This window comes from Homalodisca vitripennis, chromosome 4, assembly GCF_021130785.1.
Source record: "Homalodisca vitripennis isolate AUS2020 chromosome 4, UT_GWSS_2.1, whole genome shotgun sequence".
Taxonomy (NCBI): domain Eukaryota; kingdom Metazoa; phylum Arthropoda; class Insecta; order Hemiptera; family Cicadellidae; genus Homalodisca; species Homalodisca vitripennis.
The window spans coordinates 77434001-77452530 of NC_060210.1; the positions used below are offsets into that span (position 1 = coordinate 77434001).

At 32.1% G+C, this 18530-nt stretch overlaps 1 protein-coding gene across 4 annotated transcripts in view; it reads right to left on the reverse strand.

The window, feature by feature from the left end:
* Nucleotides 1-18269, reverse strand: part of LOC124359567 (gastrula zinc finger protein XlCGF57.1-like) — a 28739-nt gene extending 10470 nt beyond the window's left edge. The window contains exons 1-5 of one of the 4 annotated variants that reach the window (XM_046812430.1): nt 17987-18269; nt 16095-16475; nt 13215-13331; nt 10541-10611; nt 8380-8436 (exon numbers count right to left, since the gene is read on the reverse strand). In XM_046812430.1, coding sequence (XP_046668386.1) covers nt 8380-8436; nt 10541-10611; nt 13215-13331; nt 16095-16475; nt 17987-18015 — 655 coding nt within the window. In that variant the 5' untranslated portion in view covers nt 18016-18269. Of the gene's footprint in view, nt 1-8379; nt 8437-10535; nt 10612-13214; nt 13332-16094; nt 16476-17986 lie in introns of all 4 variants that reach the window. The other 3 variants (XM_046812429.1, XM_046812433.1, XM_046812431.1) reach the window with 3 other exon arrangements.
* Nucleotides 18270-18530: the final 261 nt, after the last annotated feature.

Sequence of the window (18530 nt, forward strand, 5' to 3'; positions counted from 1 at the left end):
CTTCAAGTGCACCAAGTACAGTTGTACTGATCCCACACAACTCTTAATATATTGAGCATTGAACACAGTTCTGATATATTTAAATTTCCAACATTTTTTATCAATAATCATTACTATGAAAGTGAAAGGAAGATAAGTTATATTAAAAAGTTCTTCAATTTGATTTAAATATAACAGTGGTTCATTCTGATTTATACATTTTTTATTTGTTTTTTGGACTTATACTCCTGTTAGATTATATTCTTTAAAGAATATAGGTTATCTAAGAAAAGAGGATTAGATTATCAAAATGTTGGCATCCTGTGCTAAAAAAAGCCATAATGATTTGAGCTCCGCCAATCGCAATACAGTACTATCCCTCCACTCATTTTTAGTGCATCATAAGTTCAGTGAGTTGTATTTTACGATCTCTTGATTGAAGATGACTCTCCCCAGTTAAGATAACAGCACAAAATGCATTTGTTAAACCAGTAGAAAAGTTCAAAATCAGAAAGTCAAAAACAACGGAATGCCAACTTTGTTTAATTTAGGTTATAATTAAAATATCTAACTATTCATCTTTTTGGGATGGGGAAAAAGATGGACCCCTAATATATTTCTTTTAAGGAGATCATAACCCTTTGCCACGGTTTGGCATTATATGATCTCATTATGTTGTTGGAAGTCCATATAAGGTATGGCAACAGTTGTCATGCTGTTTTATGGGGCTAAAACTCATTAGAGAACATTTTTAAAAGTTATTTTTCTCTAAACCTACTGTAATAATATTATCATACTTAAAAAATTATTTTATTGCATAACTATTTGTTAAAAAAGTAAATTTGCAGTGTTTTTATTTAATATTTCAATTAAATTTTCCAATTTTGCAATTGTTTTACAATGTATTTAGCTATGCAGTGCTTTTGACATATTCTCCCCTAAGTATTCTGAGTAAAGTTAAAATTGAGACTCTTATTTTTACTGTATTTATTTTCCAACTAACAGAAAAAACTAGAGAAAGAACGTCTCTGGATAATTAATATTATTAGTTTATAATAGTTTATTTTTGTAAAAATAACTCAACTAATACCCGATCATAGAGGTCTGCCACAATCTAGCCTATTGAGTCACAACTCTCTGAGTCAGTTTTTTCATCACAAACCCATACCAATAAATTTATGTGAGCATCTAAAATGAATTGTCGTGTCTGTCAAAAGTAAAAGGACACTACCAAAGTACTAATACGTATACTCTAGTACTTAAACCTTTGCTAAATTTAATAATGGTATGCTATTATCATATAGCAAAAGAAAAAAAAATTGTTGATGCAAATTAAACCTCTCTCTCTCTCTTTAATACAGCGGAGTCCACAGAATTTTTTCTGTTTATAAAACTCACTTAAAAAATAGAAAAAAAATATACAACACAAGAAAGGATAAAGCTAGACAAATGGTTTTAGGCACATAAATAACCTACTAGTTAAGAAATGTTTAGCTGGTCTAAATTTTTTTAATTTGTGACAAGTCTGTCACAAGGTTAAATTTGAATTTTTAAAAAACTTCCCAATTAACTTAAAAACAGTGTAAACTAAGATTTGACATCTGTTCATAGAACACAAAGTTCTAAAAACTGTTTTAAGCAGTTATACAAACTCATGAAATCCAGATCTACATGGCTGTGAAGTTTTAATTTTAAGTTGATACATTATAACACTAGGAACTTTTAAGTAGAACATTTTCAAAGGAAATCAAATTTAACCTCGTGACAGATTTATCACAATTCTTTAAAACTTTTTCCAGCAAAACATTCCTTAAATAATAGCCTATTTATATGCCTAGAACCATTTGTCTAGTTTTGTCCATTCTAGAGTTAAATATGTTTTTATACTATTTCTTTTCTTTTTTAGGTGTATATTTCAAACAGAAAAAATGTTGTGGAATCCACTGTATTAAAGATATGAGGTCTAATGCGCAAAAAGAAATTTGTCATGAGCTATTGACAATAGCATAACATAATTAGATTTACCAAATGTTTAAATACTAGAACCTATGTATTGGTATTTTGCTAGTATCCTTACACTTTTGAAAGGCACTGTATAGTGGGAAATCTGAATGAGAGAAGAAAATGTGGCAAATGCACTAAAATGAAATATTATGTTAGTGGCACGTCAATCCTAAAAACGATTAAGGGGTTAAGTCAGATCTGGGAAACTCAATTAATCCTAGTCATTACTTCACCATTGTGAAGAAGTTACAAATGCGTGTTGTTTTAGCCCACTTACTAATTTAACCACATAAAGGAGAGTTATGGTATTATCTTTCATAACAATCTATAGAAGAGGTTCCAATTTATAATCCAAATAATAAACAATAAATATATCCTCTTTGCTTGTGTAAAATGAATGCAGTAAACGGACATTTTCCCTCCTTGAAATTAAGCCATGAAAAAGAAAACAAATATGAATATTTCTTTGCTTTGTGTGAAGAGCTGTGACGACTGAATAAACAGCAAAAGAAAGATTTTTCTTCTTTGTATTGATGCACACAAAATGCAGATTGTAGGAACTGTTTATTTTATATAAAATATTCTATTAAATGCTTGCAAACAGATTATTTAGGAGTGTTATTTTTTAATTTCAAAATACCAATGATATTATTTACGAGGGTAATAATTCGGAAAGTAAGCTCCGTTTTTTTATTTTAAAAAAACCACAACAGATTTTTTCATAAAACTTGTTTTATTTGATTCCTGACATCAATTACTATTTTTCTACATAATTTCCACTTTTGTTTAAACACTTGTCATAACGATCTACAAGTTTTTGAATGCCGGTGTAATAGAAGTCGGCCGCCTGCGACGATAACCAGTCTTGTTAACCACTTTAACCGGTGACTTCGAGTGACGTCACCCCATCGACTGGCGTTTCGTTTCTGGGGTTATGTGGGAAACCCATGTCTCGTCACCCGTCACAATGTGGTCTAAAAGGTTATCACCTTCCTGATGATATTGGATAAAAAATTCAAGAGCAATACCCATTCTTCTTTTTTTGTGTTCCTCAGTAAGCAGCCTGGGAACACAACGTGAGCACAATTTGCGAAAATCCAAAATTTTAAACAATGTGCTCACGTTTGGAAATTCTATTGCTAATGGAGAAACAGTAAATCGCTGATCTTCACGAATTTTTTCATCGACGGCTTTCACCAAATCTTCGGTGATCACTGACGGCCGACCTGATCGTGGTTCGTCATGGACATTTTCCCGTCCATCTTTAAAACCTCTCACCCACTTCCGCACTTAGCTGTCACTCATTGCATTTGGACCGTACACTTCACTTATCTGTCGATGAATATCCGCTGCTGAAACGTTCCTTGCTGTCAAAAACCGTATCACAGACTGTATTTCACAGTCGGCGGGACGTTCAATAGTTTTAAACATTTTAAAAAGGCACAGACAACAGCAGACTACAACGATTTCACTGAAAATGGCGTCGTTCTGCGCGCAATGCATGTCGGGAGTCAGGGCGCATGCGCATTTCGCTGCTCGCTTACTGTTTGTCTGGTTAACGCGAATCGGACCTTACTTTCCGAATTACCCTCGTATTTTACAATATTATACTTTGAAACAAAAATAAATCACTAATTACAAGGACAAAAGCTTGAAAGATGAAGATACAATAAGTTTACTTTGGTTTACAAGTTGGTAACGTTAAACATGGTCTTATATCTGCCAATTAAAGTAATTGTTGTAACTTAGTACATGTTCCAGCTGTCTGTATCTCTTGTCTGTGTTTCTTGTTCACAAATATCGTTCTCTTGAAATGTTTTAGTCCTTATGTGTTGTTTTGCAGTTCCTAAAGCATCGTAAGTGTTCTGAATTAATAAGTTAGATCATATTTAGTAACAGTTTTCTATTTTTACAGGAAACTATTGAGAAACTTTCTCATGTTCACCTGACATATTTAGTCTAATTTTTTTCTAAATTGTGATTCTTATTATATTATTTTGCAACTAATTAGCAAAGGCATACTAAGAATTGTCTATTTATAGTAAATTCATTTCCTCACTGATTTTTAGACATTTGGTTTTTTTTAATAATAAGCATCTACTAAATAATTACCTTTAAAAAATAAAACATAATTAACCTGTTTCATAACTGTTTTGTTTTGCGTCTAATTCGTGCTGATCCAAATAATCCCATTTCATGGTAAAAACAATGACACAATAGTATACCACTTAAATGGAACAAAGGAATCCTTGTTTCCAAAGAAACAATGAAAGTACATAAAGTTACAGAAGTGTTGAACAAAATAAATACAAACAACCGGCCTGTATCAGACTACAATCCACATGATAATCGCGGCTATAAACCAACACACCTGATCTGGAAATTACTTTTTCAAAGTGCTTGGAAGCAACTAGTTGTCACAAAGTTGATTATTTAGATTGTATCAACTTATATGTTAAGATTTATTTCTATTCGGCTTTCAGTGAAATATTCTATCTATTGACACAATAAGTGGCAGTTACACAGTATGCAGGTCTACCCCGCTCTGCGAGTGTTAACGGTTAAGTAACATGGAGAAATTAATTTAATATTTAACGTAAATGGAAAATTACCTAACCGGGACAACGCACAGTATCTTGGAACAACGCATCATATTTATTTTAGTTCCCAGAAAATCCGTGAGAATGAATGAGAGTGCTTGTTTGGTCTTCCCTTGTAATGCTAATGGCGTGACACATCGAAACAGTTGTTGCCAGTCACAACATTAGTTTTTGTTGGCTTTGACTGCCTGCACGCACATTTTAGTCTGCCGTCTCTATGCCCGAAGCAGGTAAACTCGCTTGTGAAAGGCAACAGCTGTTCACGCATTGTTTGTACACACCTTACATACTGTAAAGGTGTACTGGAATAAGTGATTATTTGCTTTGGTTTTGTGACTTATCCCAGTTATTAGTATTACTATTATAAGTATAACTTAGTGTGTGGAGCTTTTAATACATGGTGTGTTAAATATTACTTAAGGCACTAACTAGCATCTGTGTGTTTGTACAAATATAGATAACAAATGTAATGTAATGATTTACCAAAAGATGTGTTGCTATGAAAAATAAATGCTACAAACACAATAATACATCGTGTTTATCTTACAAGAAATGCGTTTTATAAATATAAACTGATTTGACACCTTTTAAAAATATATTTCATTAATTACTAATAAATGTAGCACATTGTCATTATACGAAAAAAAGAATATTTTGTTAATTATAGCAATGATTAACTGATGATAGATTATTACTATATGATGTCATTATTTAAAATAATACATGTCTATTTATTATAACTAAAACCTAAATGGTCAAAGTAAAATTTTACAAAGGAATATTCATAATAGAAAAATAATGAAAACCCAAACATAAACACATTATTTGTAGCAGTTGTGGAGTTATAATGTATTATAAAACGAGAGTGGCCTAAAATTGAATTACCACTATATATTTTGATATATAATAAAATATATTTGGAAAACCCTTGTTCAAAGAGAATTGAGTATTTCAATATGACTAGTAACAGACAGGAGTTTCATGTTTTCATAATGGGATTGTTATTACATTACCTGGTGATTGTAATGTAACAAGTTTTACACAAAATGAATAAATCTGATACATCATTAAAAATATATTTTTTGTGTGTGTAGTATTGTTGGATTACAAAATGGTCTGCCTAGTTCTGGTTTATAAAACACAATTTTAATTTTAAATATGTAACAAAGAGTATTTGTTTTTTCAAATATAAACACAATGATTTTTTATTTGTGTGCTTTTTTTAGTGGCGTACACTTTACACAGTATTGTAGTATATAATCTTTAATTCAAAATGAAATACAGTTGAGTCTCACATAAAATGACTACCAACTATACTATCTAAACTTCTGAGTTAACCAAGGTATCAAAAAACTTGCACAAAGCATTATACAGTGATGTAGGGCAGTTCAGGTATCATGTTAATAATGCATTCACCATTTTACCATTATTTACCACAATGGCAAAAAGTGATGGCTTTAGTGTGTACTGGTATGCATGTTCAAAACACATTCATAATATTGCATTTCAACTATAATGTCCTGTAATTTTGTAAATTATAATAGTGACAGCCTCCACAAAAAACGAAAACAATAAGATTTTTAATATTACAAAACCACTTTACTGCATGGTATGTCTTTTACACACTTGTTACTTTGCAATAAAGAGCAGAAACTATATATTTTTATAGACAATGTTTTTGTGCAGAACCTTAACCCTTTCCGCTCGTATGTCGGACGTTGTCCGACATTGCTATTTTGCCGTTCCGCTCGTATGTCGGACGCCATCCGACATTGCAGTGACGTCAGCTTTACTTTATTTTTAGCCGGCCTACGATGTTTCCGATTGGTGCTGCGATCGCACAGCATTCTCAGGAACTAATAAATTACAGCTGAACTACGATTGGTCGGCTGCTGATTTATTTTGCTTTGTCATTGTAGTCACGTTTCCTAACCAATTTTCAGATGCGTTCGCATTAGTGACTCGATATGTCATTACCAAGAACCTCTTTTCTTTCTGATTCAGAAGTTATTGCTGAATTACTTAATTAAGGCAAGGATAATCAAATAAACATACAAAAGCCAACAGTTATCTGTCAGTATAACAAATATATGGGTGGCTTGGACCAAGCAGACCACTATATTGCTTCCTACAAATTTCCCCGTAAATCTCTGAAGTAGTGGAGAAAGCTATTTTTCTGGATGTTGGAAGTGGGAATAGTAAATAGCTTTCTCTTGTTCAACACGAATAAACAAAACCATGGAGAAAAAACAATTCAACACAGGAATTTCAGAGAAATCCTTATCACTGAACTTGTAGGCCATGTCCGTAACCTATGAGTTTGAAGCGGGGTCGTCCTTCATCAGTAGAAAAAGAAGAAAGGCTAAACAAACAACCTCACTTTCTTGCAGCTCATCTAACAAAAAAAACTAAAGACTGTGCTGTTTGTAGCAATAGAAAGGTGCCAGGAGGAAGAAAGGAAACACTTTACTATTGTAAAACATGTTCAAAAAATCCTGGTCTTCATCCTGCAGAGTGTTTTGAACGATACCATACCATGCTAAAATATAAAACTTATTAGTGTAATTATCAAATTTTATATCTCTAAAATATAAATTAGAAATAAAATAAAATTATTATACAATATAATAATGTATATACTTTATTGACTTCCAGTTTGCTAAAAATGGGTTTTTACTGAAAATATGCTAAAATAAATACGAGCTGAGGGGGCAGACTAGTGAAAAAAATCCGAGTGGAAAGGGTTAAATCAAGTATAAATATAACTGAATAAATGTAGTTACAATTTTACTAATCATTAATAATTTACTATTTAAATTTTAACAGTCTCATCCTAGAATAGTGAGTCTGCAGCTATACACTTTCTTGATACTACCAGTTATGTAAACAGTATTGAAAATTTGAGTAAACACATAGTGTTAACATATAGCATTTTACTTGGTCTCATTTTATACATAATAAATTAAATAAACATAGGTTATCAATCTTGATTTAATTTGGTACTGTTGGTAAAAGCTATTTGCCAAATATGAGACACAACTTTTATGCGAGTGCAGATTTTCAATATTTTGCACTAATATATAAGAAAAGTCATACTCAGTACTTACTTTTTGGAAACTTGGCCAGTTACACTTGTTCCTATTTACATAGCGAACAATAAAAAAGTAGCATAAAAACATATTAAGATCAAAGGATTAAAATTTTTTTATTAACAGTAAAAGAACTAAGGAACAAAAATATTTTGTATATTTTCTTTATTTAAAATTTTCAACATATTTTACTAGCCAAATAAATATTTTAAGTCATATCCTCCTACTTATCTCCCAACTCGAAAATACAAAAATTATCCCATTATATATATATTTTTTTAAAACATTGTGAATTATTGTGGAACAGTACACAAATACCAAACTTAAAAATATTTTACTCTCAGTTAAAAAAAATTATGTCAGTTATACAGGTACTCACTTTTTTTTAAACTTTGTATGTTTGTTCCTATGTACATAAGGAAATTATTTTTTGTTTAAAGATTTTAATATGTTTTATCATTCAAATATATAGGCCTATTAAAAGTTATAGCCTACTTTTCCCCCTGCATAATAAAAATCATCTCATTATGTTTATTTTAAAAAAAGTTATGAACTATTTGGCTAAACATTATACAAACAAGTTCTTGGCACTGACAGCATCACTCTTTAAGAAGTGCTTGGCATACTAAGAGTTAAGATGTATTAATTTTTTCTTTTTCAAGACACCATATGATTTAATATATTAGTCTGTGACAATTTGCTCTTACCATGTGAATTTCCAAGCGTAGAACCAGCTCCTTTTCTCTCAGTCTTGTCTGAATCCTACATAACAAATGTACTTTTTAATGTACTCAATCACATTAAAGAAATGTATAAAATTAACACTAAAAATTCAAATGATTAAGTTTTCCATATTTTTCTCCAGAACATGTCTTGTGGGACCAGCAATAATTGTACCTGCTGAGAATGGGAGAAACACTGTCACATAGTGTCGCTATCCAGTGGGGAATAGAAACACTGTCACATAGTTTCGCTATCCAGTGGAGAATAGTAGAAACACTGTCACATAGTTTCGCTATCCAGTAGAGAATAGTAGAAACACTGTCACATAGTGTCGCTATCCAGTGGAGAATAGCAGAATCACTGTCACATAGTTTCGCTATCCAGTGGGGCATAGTAGAATCACTGTCACATAGTGTCGCTATCCAGTGGAGAATAGAAATACTGTCACATAGTTTCGCTATCCAGTGTAGAATAGTAGAATCACTGTCACATAGTTTCGCTATCCCGTGGGGCATAGTAGAATCAGTGTCACATAGTTTCGCTATCCAGTGGAGCATAGAGAATCACTGTCACATAGTTTCGCTATCCAGTGTAGAATAGTAGAATCACTGTCACATAGTTTCGCTATCCAGTGTAGAATAGTAGAATCACTGTCACATAGTTTCGCTATCCAGTTTAGAATAGTAGAATCACTGTCACATAGTTTCGCTATCCAGTGGAGAATGGTAGAATCACTGTCACATAGTTTCGCTATCCAGTGGAGAATAGCAGAATCACTGTCACATAGTTTCGCTATCCAGTGGGGCATAGTAGAATCACTGTCACATAGTGTCGCTATACAGTGGAGAATGGTAGAATCACTGTCACATAGTTTCGCTATCCAGTGTAGAATAGTAGAATCACTGTCACATAGTTTCGCTATCCAGTGGAGAATGGTAGAATCACTGTCACATAGTTTCGCTATCCAGTGGAGAATAGTAGAATCACTGTCACATAGTTTCGCTATCCAGTGGGGCATAGTAGAATCACTGTCACATAGTGTCGCTATCCTGTGGAGAATAGAAACACTGTCACATAGTTTCGCTATCCAGTGGAGAATAGTAGAAACACTGTCACATAGTTTCGCTATTCCGTGAGGCATAGTAGAATCACTGTCACATAGTTTCGCTATCCAGTGGGGCATAGTAGAATCACTGTCACATCGTTTCGCTATCCAGTGTAGAATAGTAGAATCACTGTCACATAGTTTCGCTATCCCGTGGGGCATAGTAGAATCAGTGTCACATAGTTTCGCTATCCAGTGGAGCATAGAGAATCACTGTCACATAGTTTCGCTATCCAGTGGAGAATAGTATAATCACTGTCACATAGTTTCGCTATCCTAGTAGAGCATAGTAGAATCACTGTCACATAGTTTCGCTATCCAGTGTAGAATAGTAGAATCACTGTCACATAGTTTCGCTATCCAGTGTAGAATAGTAGAATCACTGTCACGTAGTTTCTGTTGTGCCTCATTGAGTCCAGTTGTGTACCTTCCTAGTTTATCTTTAGTTATAATTTCTCACTAATTCACTGTGGTTTTTTATCTGTTTCAGAACAGTAAAATAGTAAAAGCAATGTCCAGATTCTATTTGTTTACATTTATCTGATGCTACATTCTCTTATTTAGTTCATTAACTTTTACATAGTTGATGGACGTGATATTTATGGATTGCAAGTGACAATTAGAGGATACATTTTTGTGCAAAATTGTGAGATTTTGTGAATGAATAAAGGTATGGTAATTCCGATAATGATGAACGATTTTGCAGATAAAGACTGTGTAGGCTAACAGCGGCACTGTGACATGGCATATAAAAAAACAAAAACGTTTTGATTCATTGTCTGATAAGTTTTTATTATGTATTTTTAATTGTCTAAAAATATTTTAAAATGTTTGTTTGAAAAAACAAAGGTTTTACTTTGAAAATTATAGCCTATCCACTTTAGGAAATCTAACATACCAAACAAAACAAAACAAACCCCACTCTTTACTAATAGTTGCGACGTGACTACTGTAAAAAACCCACATACTAGTAATCAGTAAAAGGTCAAACAATTTTTAATATTACATAAAAGTTTAGATGTCTAATAAACAAACCTCATCATCATCATCATCATCTTCTCCATAAGATACTTCTGCTAAGTGGTAGGCCCCTCCATCAGAGTCGTTATTCCTGTGAAATATTTACATTTAATAATAATAATGATTTTCCTATGATAAAAATGTCTAATCACTATGATTAATACTGAATTATTAATATTTCTTGTTGATAGTTTTAACCAAACTATCAATACTTTCTTATTAAACTTCATCAGCCCTGCTTCAATACTGTTGCACTGGGCAAAGAAGACTAATTTTTCTCTCATGTATAAGTATTTTACATTGTAATCTATTGTTTTAGAACACTGACTCTTAAATCCTTGTATATTTGCTCTTAAGCTAATATAATAAGATAAACTGAACAGATGAACAAAATTAAATGGAGATGAAAACGGTTATACAACATCATTGGATGTGGTCAGGGAGCATAGAACAAATACTGTTTATATAAGAATACAACATAATGTTTTGTAAATTTTATATATGATTTTAATATGGAAAGGAAATTGATCAGCAACCTTGCTACTTTTGGTGGAGGTTGAAACTAGAGGGAGGAAATTGTTAAGAAGACCAAATGATAAATTTGTATCTCTTTTTAACCGTTACCTTCCCATTTTACTCTGTAGCTTTAAAACGGAAAAAAGGAGGATAGGGCACAGAATGAAAAAGTTTTGCCACAATTTTCACGAAAGGTGGCTGCAGAAAGAGCTGTACTTTCTTCTGCTATATAAATTATCAATAATTTTGAACAATTAAATACAAACATTATTAACCCTATCTCAAAACTTATGTTACATTGCTTACTGTTTTTGAAAATAGGTTGATCTCTAAAGAAATAATATCTTTTATGGGTAAACATAATCTTACGACTTCATTTATACTTATGTAAGCATGGTAGTTAAAACAAAAATAAAATGAAATAGTACATTTGAATCTTAAGTTATTTACGTATGTACAACATATACAAAGTTTCATTTTTCGTACAGTTACTGGAATCTAGTCTGTGTTTGTGGCCTCTCTGTCGTACAAGTCTGCAAAGTGTTTGAGCAGATGGTAGGACTTAGGAACAAAGAAATGGGGTTTTTCGAGTTTTTACACTCACATACGGCAAACAAGCGGAAGATTGTGTTGGGGAGTTTTTCGAGTTTCCGAGCAAGGCAAAATACATCACCAGATAGAACAACAACCTCTCTGTCTGACTCACAAAATTGTGAGAAACATTTACTAGGATATCACGTCTGCTGTATGGTCTATCAGGTTTACCTCAATGTCAGAATAAACTTCGTCGTCACTAGAAATAGGATGATCCAAAACGAGCTCTCTCAGATCACATAATTGGTCTCAAGAGCTTTTATCCAAAAGGAATATCTAAAACTATAAACTAAGAAAACTAACCCACAGTAATAACAACACTAAAACACCATAAAATAAAATTTTCCACTAATACTATTAGATATGTAACTTAAAACACAAAACCTGGCACTTGCTTCGGTTTAATAACAACAACATGGATGATGCATCAACGCAGCTGACATGTATTACGTTCTCATCAGCTGTCCGTTGAGAACAAGGTTCGATGTTGTACGATAATCGAAGTAAGAACAATAAATTGGTACTTTAGTAAATACTCTGCCAGAATATATAAAATACCAATCATTTATGTGACCTAAAAATTTAATTAACTGTACATGCCTACTTTGGCGACGAATATTCACTGTGGAAAAATCAGACGGACCTTAAGTGATGAACATTCTTTTCATGTCAGCTGTGGGGTTTATCACAATTCGTGTACAGATAGAGATAAGAATGTAAGATTAAATGTCCTTTCTAGTCTCTCTCATGCATTTATGAAACAGCAGAATAATTGTTCTAAGTACAGTCAGTTAGTAATAATTATTGGTAGGAATCAGTTTAGAAACAATCACAATTTAAAAAAGACATATAAATTGTGATATGTTTAATGTTTGTCACATATTGTTTATATTTGATCATTTTATTTACAATTATTTTCCATGTTCAAATTTTAATAATTAAAAGCTTAACTTTCACGGTTTATAGTTTGTCTTTATTTTACCACAATTTTAATTACTTGACTTAAGATTTTGAGAATGTTCTAAATGGAAGAGGTTGGAATGTTCCACTGGTATTATTGAGGACAGCTTAAAACTACTAGACGAATTTAATTTTTACCTATACACACATCTTCTGCTGTCCTACACGACAATTATTCTTCTCTAGTTTCTTCTTATTACTATTATTGAATATAAAACAATTATTGATACAGTTATTATTCATACTATTATTGCACAGTTTATTACATTTAATTTATTATTTCACACTTTCTCTTAGTTGATACAGTTTATTTTGTTTTTCCTTTTTAAGAATTTCATAGTTTCTATTAGGGTAGAAAATATACTTCACTTGTTTTTTCTTGTTAAATTAATGTGTTTTGTAGTATTAGTATTTTAAATATTAAAATTTAACAAGAGACCCATCTCAATAGATGTCACATCTAGCTAAATGCTGTAAAGTTGGTTGCTAACTTGGGTTTACTTCATGAATTTGTTTTTGTAACAATTGTTAGATATGCCAAAATAAAACGCACTTTCTTCTTATTATTAAAGAAATAATATTGAATAAATCCCAATTTCAAGAGAAATTTAGATGTTTACTTACATTTCAGCTTCACTTTCGTCTTCCACACCATCATTCTCTTCTTGACTGTCAGAACCTTCGGACTCAGAATCCTTCTCTGCAACATCCTCCTCCTTTTTAATTATTGATGAAGGAAGCCTAAAATAGAACACACAATACATATCATATGTTATCCAATACAATGTATCAAAAAGGAGTTTCTTTTTCAACTAAATTATGTTACACTAGAATGGTTCCTGTAGTACCATAAATTATGTACTGTACTGGTTCTAGAGCATTATAAGGTGACTGCATCTTGTAGCTTTCGTTGCTATAGGACTTAAGCATCTGATACATTCCTTCCTGTTAATGATCCCAGACTATGAGAGGTATTGTCTCAAAGTTCTCTATCTTCACAAGCTTGTAGTCTCTCATCGGTCTTGACCTCTGGGAGTTAATGAATTTAAAACTCTTTGACTCTTGTAATGCATTGCCGTCAAATTAGGTATAGAAATATTTTTACCCTAGAGCTCCTCTAGAAATGATCCACTAAAAGAGCACAAAGCAAGAGATCTAATGGTGATGTAAACAACACGGGTGCCCATAGAAGGTGCTGTGAATTATTACAATGGAAAAACATTATTAAAAGATACATCATCTCCTTTTTTGAAACAATTTTCATAAATAGATTGATTGATATTAGATTAACTGAAAAATATGTTCACTAACTACTTATCAAAATTGTAGTGCTATTTGAACAGTGCCTTCTGAAAGATGGTAGTGCAGTGAGTGAGTATTCTATGAATGTAGAGAGACTTCAGACCCTCACGAACGACAAGGCAGAGTAAATAACTCAAGGACATTTCTAAATACTCATCATTAAAGTATAGTTTTCACTCTGTGTGTTAGGATGTTGGTGCAGCATTGAGCATGAGTATCCAGTAGTACGCAGGCATTTCGAGGCTTATCAGCAAACACAGGCAGGCCACATTAAACCGAACCCACAGTAATCCGAACGCTGCATTACTTTGAAGAAATTTTTTAGCCTCCACCAAATGAAATATTACCAAGTTAAAATCAGAACATTTTTGTAGTAAGTATATACCCTTTATATTTTTTTGCTTGACTGCTATAAATAATACAAATACTATGGTTAGTTTGATTCGACTACACAGCATGTTAGTTGGTCAATATTGACTACTACCTGTAGCCTATGTGTTGTCCCTAGGGTGTTAATATTGTAGCTCGTCACTTACCTTTCACTTCATGCCTTCTTTTTTAATCACAAGATTTTCTCCATTAAAGTGGCTTTATTATTTTTCTCAATTTTATATGCCTAATTGGTTTATTTTAGTTTACCACTTTAACTAAAACTACAGAAAAATCATAAACTAGGCACTATGTTTGTTTACAATTAAAATTCTTTAGTTTAAATTAATTTTTTTATTACTTCTTTTAAAAGCCATTATTAACCGAGGTACTGGTGACATTCACCACAATATATTCCATTTATGTAAAAATTTATGGTAATAATATCCATATATATATATACATACATTATAATTTATATACATTTATTGAGAATCTATTTATGTACATCTACACCAAGTACGACTTATATATTAAATAAACATTAGTGATCGTCTGTTTACCGTTGAGCAGCTAACGTCCGCACATACATCCAGCAGATACACTGGTGTTGACAAATGTAGAGATAAAAAACACAAATTTCAATTAAAATATTATTTATATACTATGTAACTTTGTTACTATGTGTTTCTAATTGTTTTTATACACAAAGAACTACAAAAACACCTTCTAGCGCTTGGTAAATTGCATACTGCTCACCAGTTGAACATAAATAGTAATTTGATTATCTATCTCCATTTCCTCGTATAGAACTATAAAAATGTGTTAGCGATTACCAATTTGTGTACTGCCGATCAGCTGTCGAATGACTTACTTATTCGAGATTCAGCTTCCACATATCATTAGTGATATTGTAAAGTCGTGATTTTCCAAGAATATTTTAAGCACTCCGATTAGTATTGGAATAGAGTGAAAAGAGCCGCGGTATCGAGAATATAAATTGATCTGTCCCTAGTAAAAATTCCAGGCATGTTATAAACATGCTTTTCTAGATTCCCATCGTTGATGGCAGCCCTGGTTACAGTCCCGCGAACATATCATGGCTACAAATATATCCCACTGCTGGCAAATATATAAAGAATGCATCAGGAAGTTATCTGTTATGGAAGTTCTCGAAGTGCGGTTAATTCGCGATCTGTACAATAAGTAGACACCAGTAATGAACAAAACCTTCCATAATTGCCCCCAGAATACGAACACGATTAAAGTTATCAATTATACTGGCTCTTAAATATTGTGTTTGCCTTTATAATGCAAGAATGGAATCCCATCACAACACAACCATAAAGTAAATGAACACACAAAATGCTGTGGTTCAAGTCACAACATGTTCGTTAGATTAATTTTAGTCATGGACTTCAAAACACATCATGATGTAAGGCTCCTCATACAAGTTGGAATGTTTGGTTTGAACAGTTCTAATTGTCCGAGACCGATCGTCATGTGTGCGGAAAAATCATTCAGATAAATATCTGATCGGAGAACTGATGGGATTTCGAACAGCCGGCGTTCAGCCATAGCAAAGAAAACCCCTCTATCTTGATTTATACCTCCAATCTGACAAACTAGCAAAATGTACCCGTTTGGAAAACCGCACTCAGGTGTAATAGATATCAATAGAGATGCAACATCTATGTGTTATGTGTTTGTTATATACACATAACAAGAGAAATAACTTTTTTAAATAAAGAAACTTTCTTCATTGTTATGAATGTGTTAAGGCAAATATTTGTTGAACTACAAGTAAAATTAGAAACTAAGTTTTTTTCATACCAGACTAAATGTTCTTCACAGGACTCTTCTTTGACTGAATGATTACTGGAACTGCCAGGAAGAGATTCATTTATCGAAGCGTTTACTTCAACTTTAGTATTCAATAATACAGAGTTTCCTTCAGATGATTCTTCTTTGACTGAATAATTACTGGAGTTTACAAGTACAGATTCGATGGCCAAAGACTTATCTTCGACATTGAGTCTTGATAAATGCTCAGTGCTTGACAAATCTTGTATAACCAAAGAATTTTCTTGTTTGTTTCTTGATTTATCCTGTTTAATTGTAAGCCTGTCAGAATCCGTAGGTACTACACTAGATGTTTCTTCTTTACAAGTAGACTCAATAGAGCCTTTGTTATCACTTACTTCCGTTACAAACCTGGAAAACAAAACAACAAAGATCATTCCTGGATGTGATGTCTATATTTGATTTATTTCAATGCTTTTAATTAATACAAGTCTACAGCAAAGTGCCATGACATTAGGGCAAAGAATATATTTCTTTTCATTTGTGCCAATTCAGTGGCAAAAGTTTACTGTGAAAATTTGATTTAGGTATCAAAATTCATTTTTATTAATGGATTCATAATTAACAAACTTTCAACAAATACAAACTTGGTTATATAGAGTATAACCTCAATGTTGTTGCTAGCTTTACAAGAATAAATATTACTGATCATTCCTACCCGTTGTAATAAACAAACATCACCAGTTGTTACTCTAAATAATGATGTACATTTGTTTTCATTTGTATGGTTTGCAGACAGCATATAAATCAAACAAACAGTAGTGGCCAAAACTACGTCATAACGGGAAAAGCTAGTGGTCAGTAGTGATATACCATGCCGGCATCAAATGTTATCACACTATTTTGGTACACTATTTATTGAATTTTGAGGTAAAACATTCAATAAATCTTTTCTAAAGCAATAAAAATAAACTTTTCTATTTTTAAGAATGCAGTCTAAGTACGGTACCATATTACAACATAAAAAGATTAAATGGACTGTAACATATCTCAATATAAAACAAATTTAATTGTGATCGCATATGTTTTACAGTACAAATTGTTGTATCCCAGAGTCATTAAACTAATTACAATATTGTTATGTATTAAAATAACTAAAGGGTAGAGTACGATAAGCGGACCCGGTATTTTATATCGAAGAATGTAATCATCGATACCTAACATTCGTATCTCAAATCCTAGACTATCAATCAATATAAGTATACTCCTCAATACAATCATGTTTTATATTAAAATATTAATTTAATATTTACAGTGATTAAACAAATTATTATAACAAAAATTATGAAAACTGAAGACAACCATATTTGCTCCTCTCACAGTTACAGTTGTTTCTACCCCACAAATTTCACATAATGGGTTTTTCGGTATGAGTCCGTGTATTTTTCTAAAATTGACTGCCACTTTTAATGATCAAATGTTACTTATGGAAAATTGAAATATTACCTTACCTGTATTATTTGAAAGTGTTTACAGCTGTTGATATAGATTATTTAAGTTAACTGTTCAAAATAATTAATCGGTATCGATTGTTATGGTCAAGTAATATCGTTTGCCAATTTCAATATAAAAAACCGGTCTGCTTATCGTACCCTCCCCTAACTAAACATAAAGTTAACTACACAAAAAAAATGATAACGGTGAAAAAGTATAGGCTATGGAATGATAGATGTTTACTTCCTACTGGTCTATGGACAACTAAACTAGGTACTGAAAGGTTAAGTTTCGTAGCAGCCCTAAACTTTAACTATATTAACCGATTTCTTTGAAAATGGAAAATAAACTTAATACGTTGTGAAAGATTCAATTTTACCGATTGATAATAGAATTTTATTTGAGATATCACTAACACTACGTTTCACCTGTAGCAAGTTAATTCTTTTTCTCCCATTAAGTAAATTGATACTTATTTCTTTTTGGGTTTTTTTTTACAATATTATGATCACTTAGTTAACGAAAGGCCTCTCATTTTCTAATTTACAGCCAGCAGATTTCTAACTAGAACACCATTTCATTAGCACTGACATACAAGATTGATACAATATTCCAAACGTAAAACGACTGACTGACAGAAGTTATCAGCCAGCAATCAATAGCCTAATAGCCTACACCTGCAAGCTGAAGCTACACTGTGGAAATCATAGACCATAGAAAATATTATAAGAAACCATTCACTTCACAGCGCTCATTTTTGTGATAAGAAGTAAAAGTTGCAAAGAAATAAGAAGATGTTTGAATCAACTTGTTACTATTAATGCAAAATTATTACTATTATCGTTAATATATTGTATTATCTAATAACGTGAGGAGAGCAGATATAAATTAAGCTGAATATGACAAAACTTTATAAACACATACATCTTTGACTTTAAGGGGGAATGGGCTTTCCATCCACTTGAGGATTTT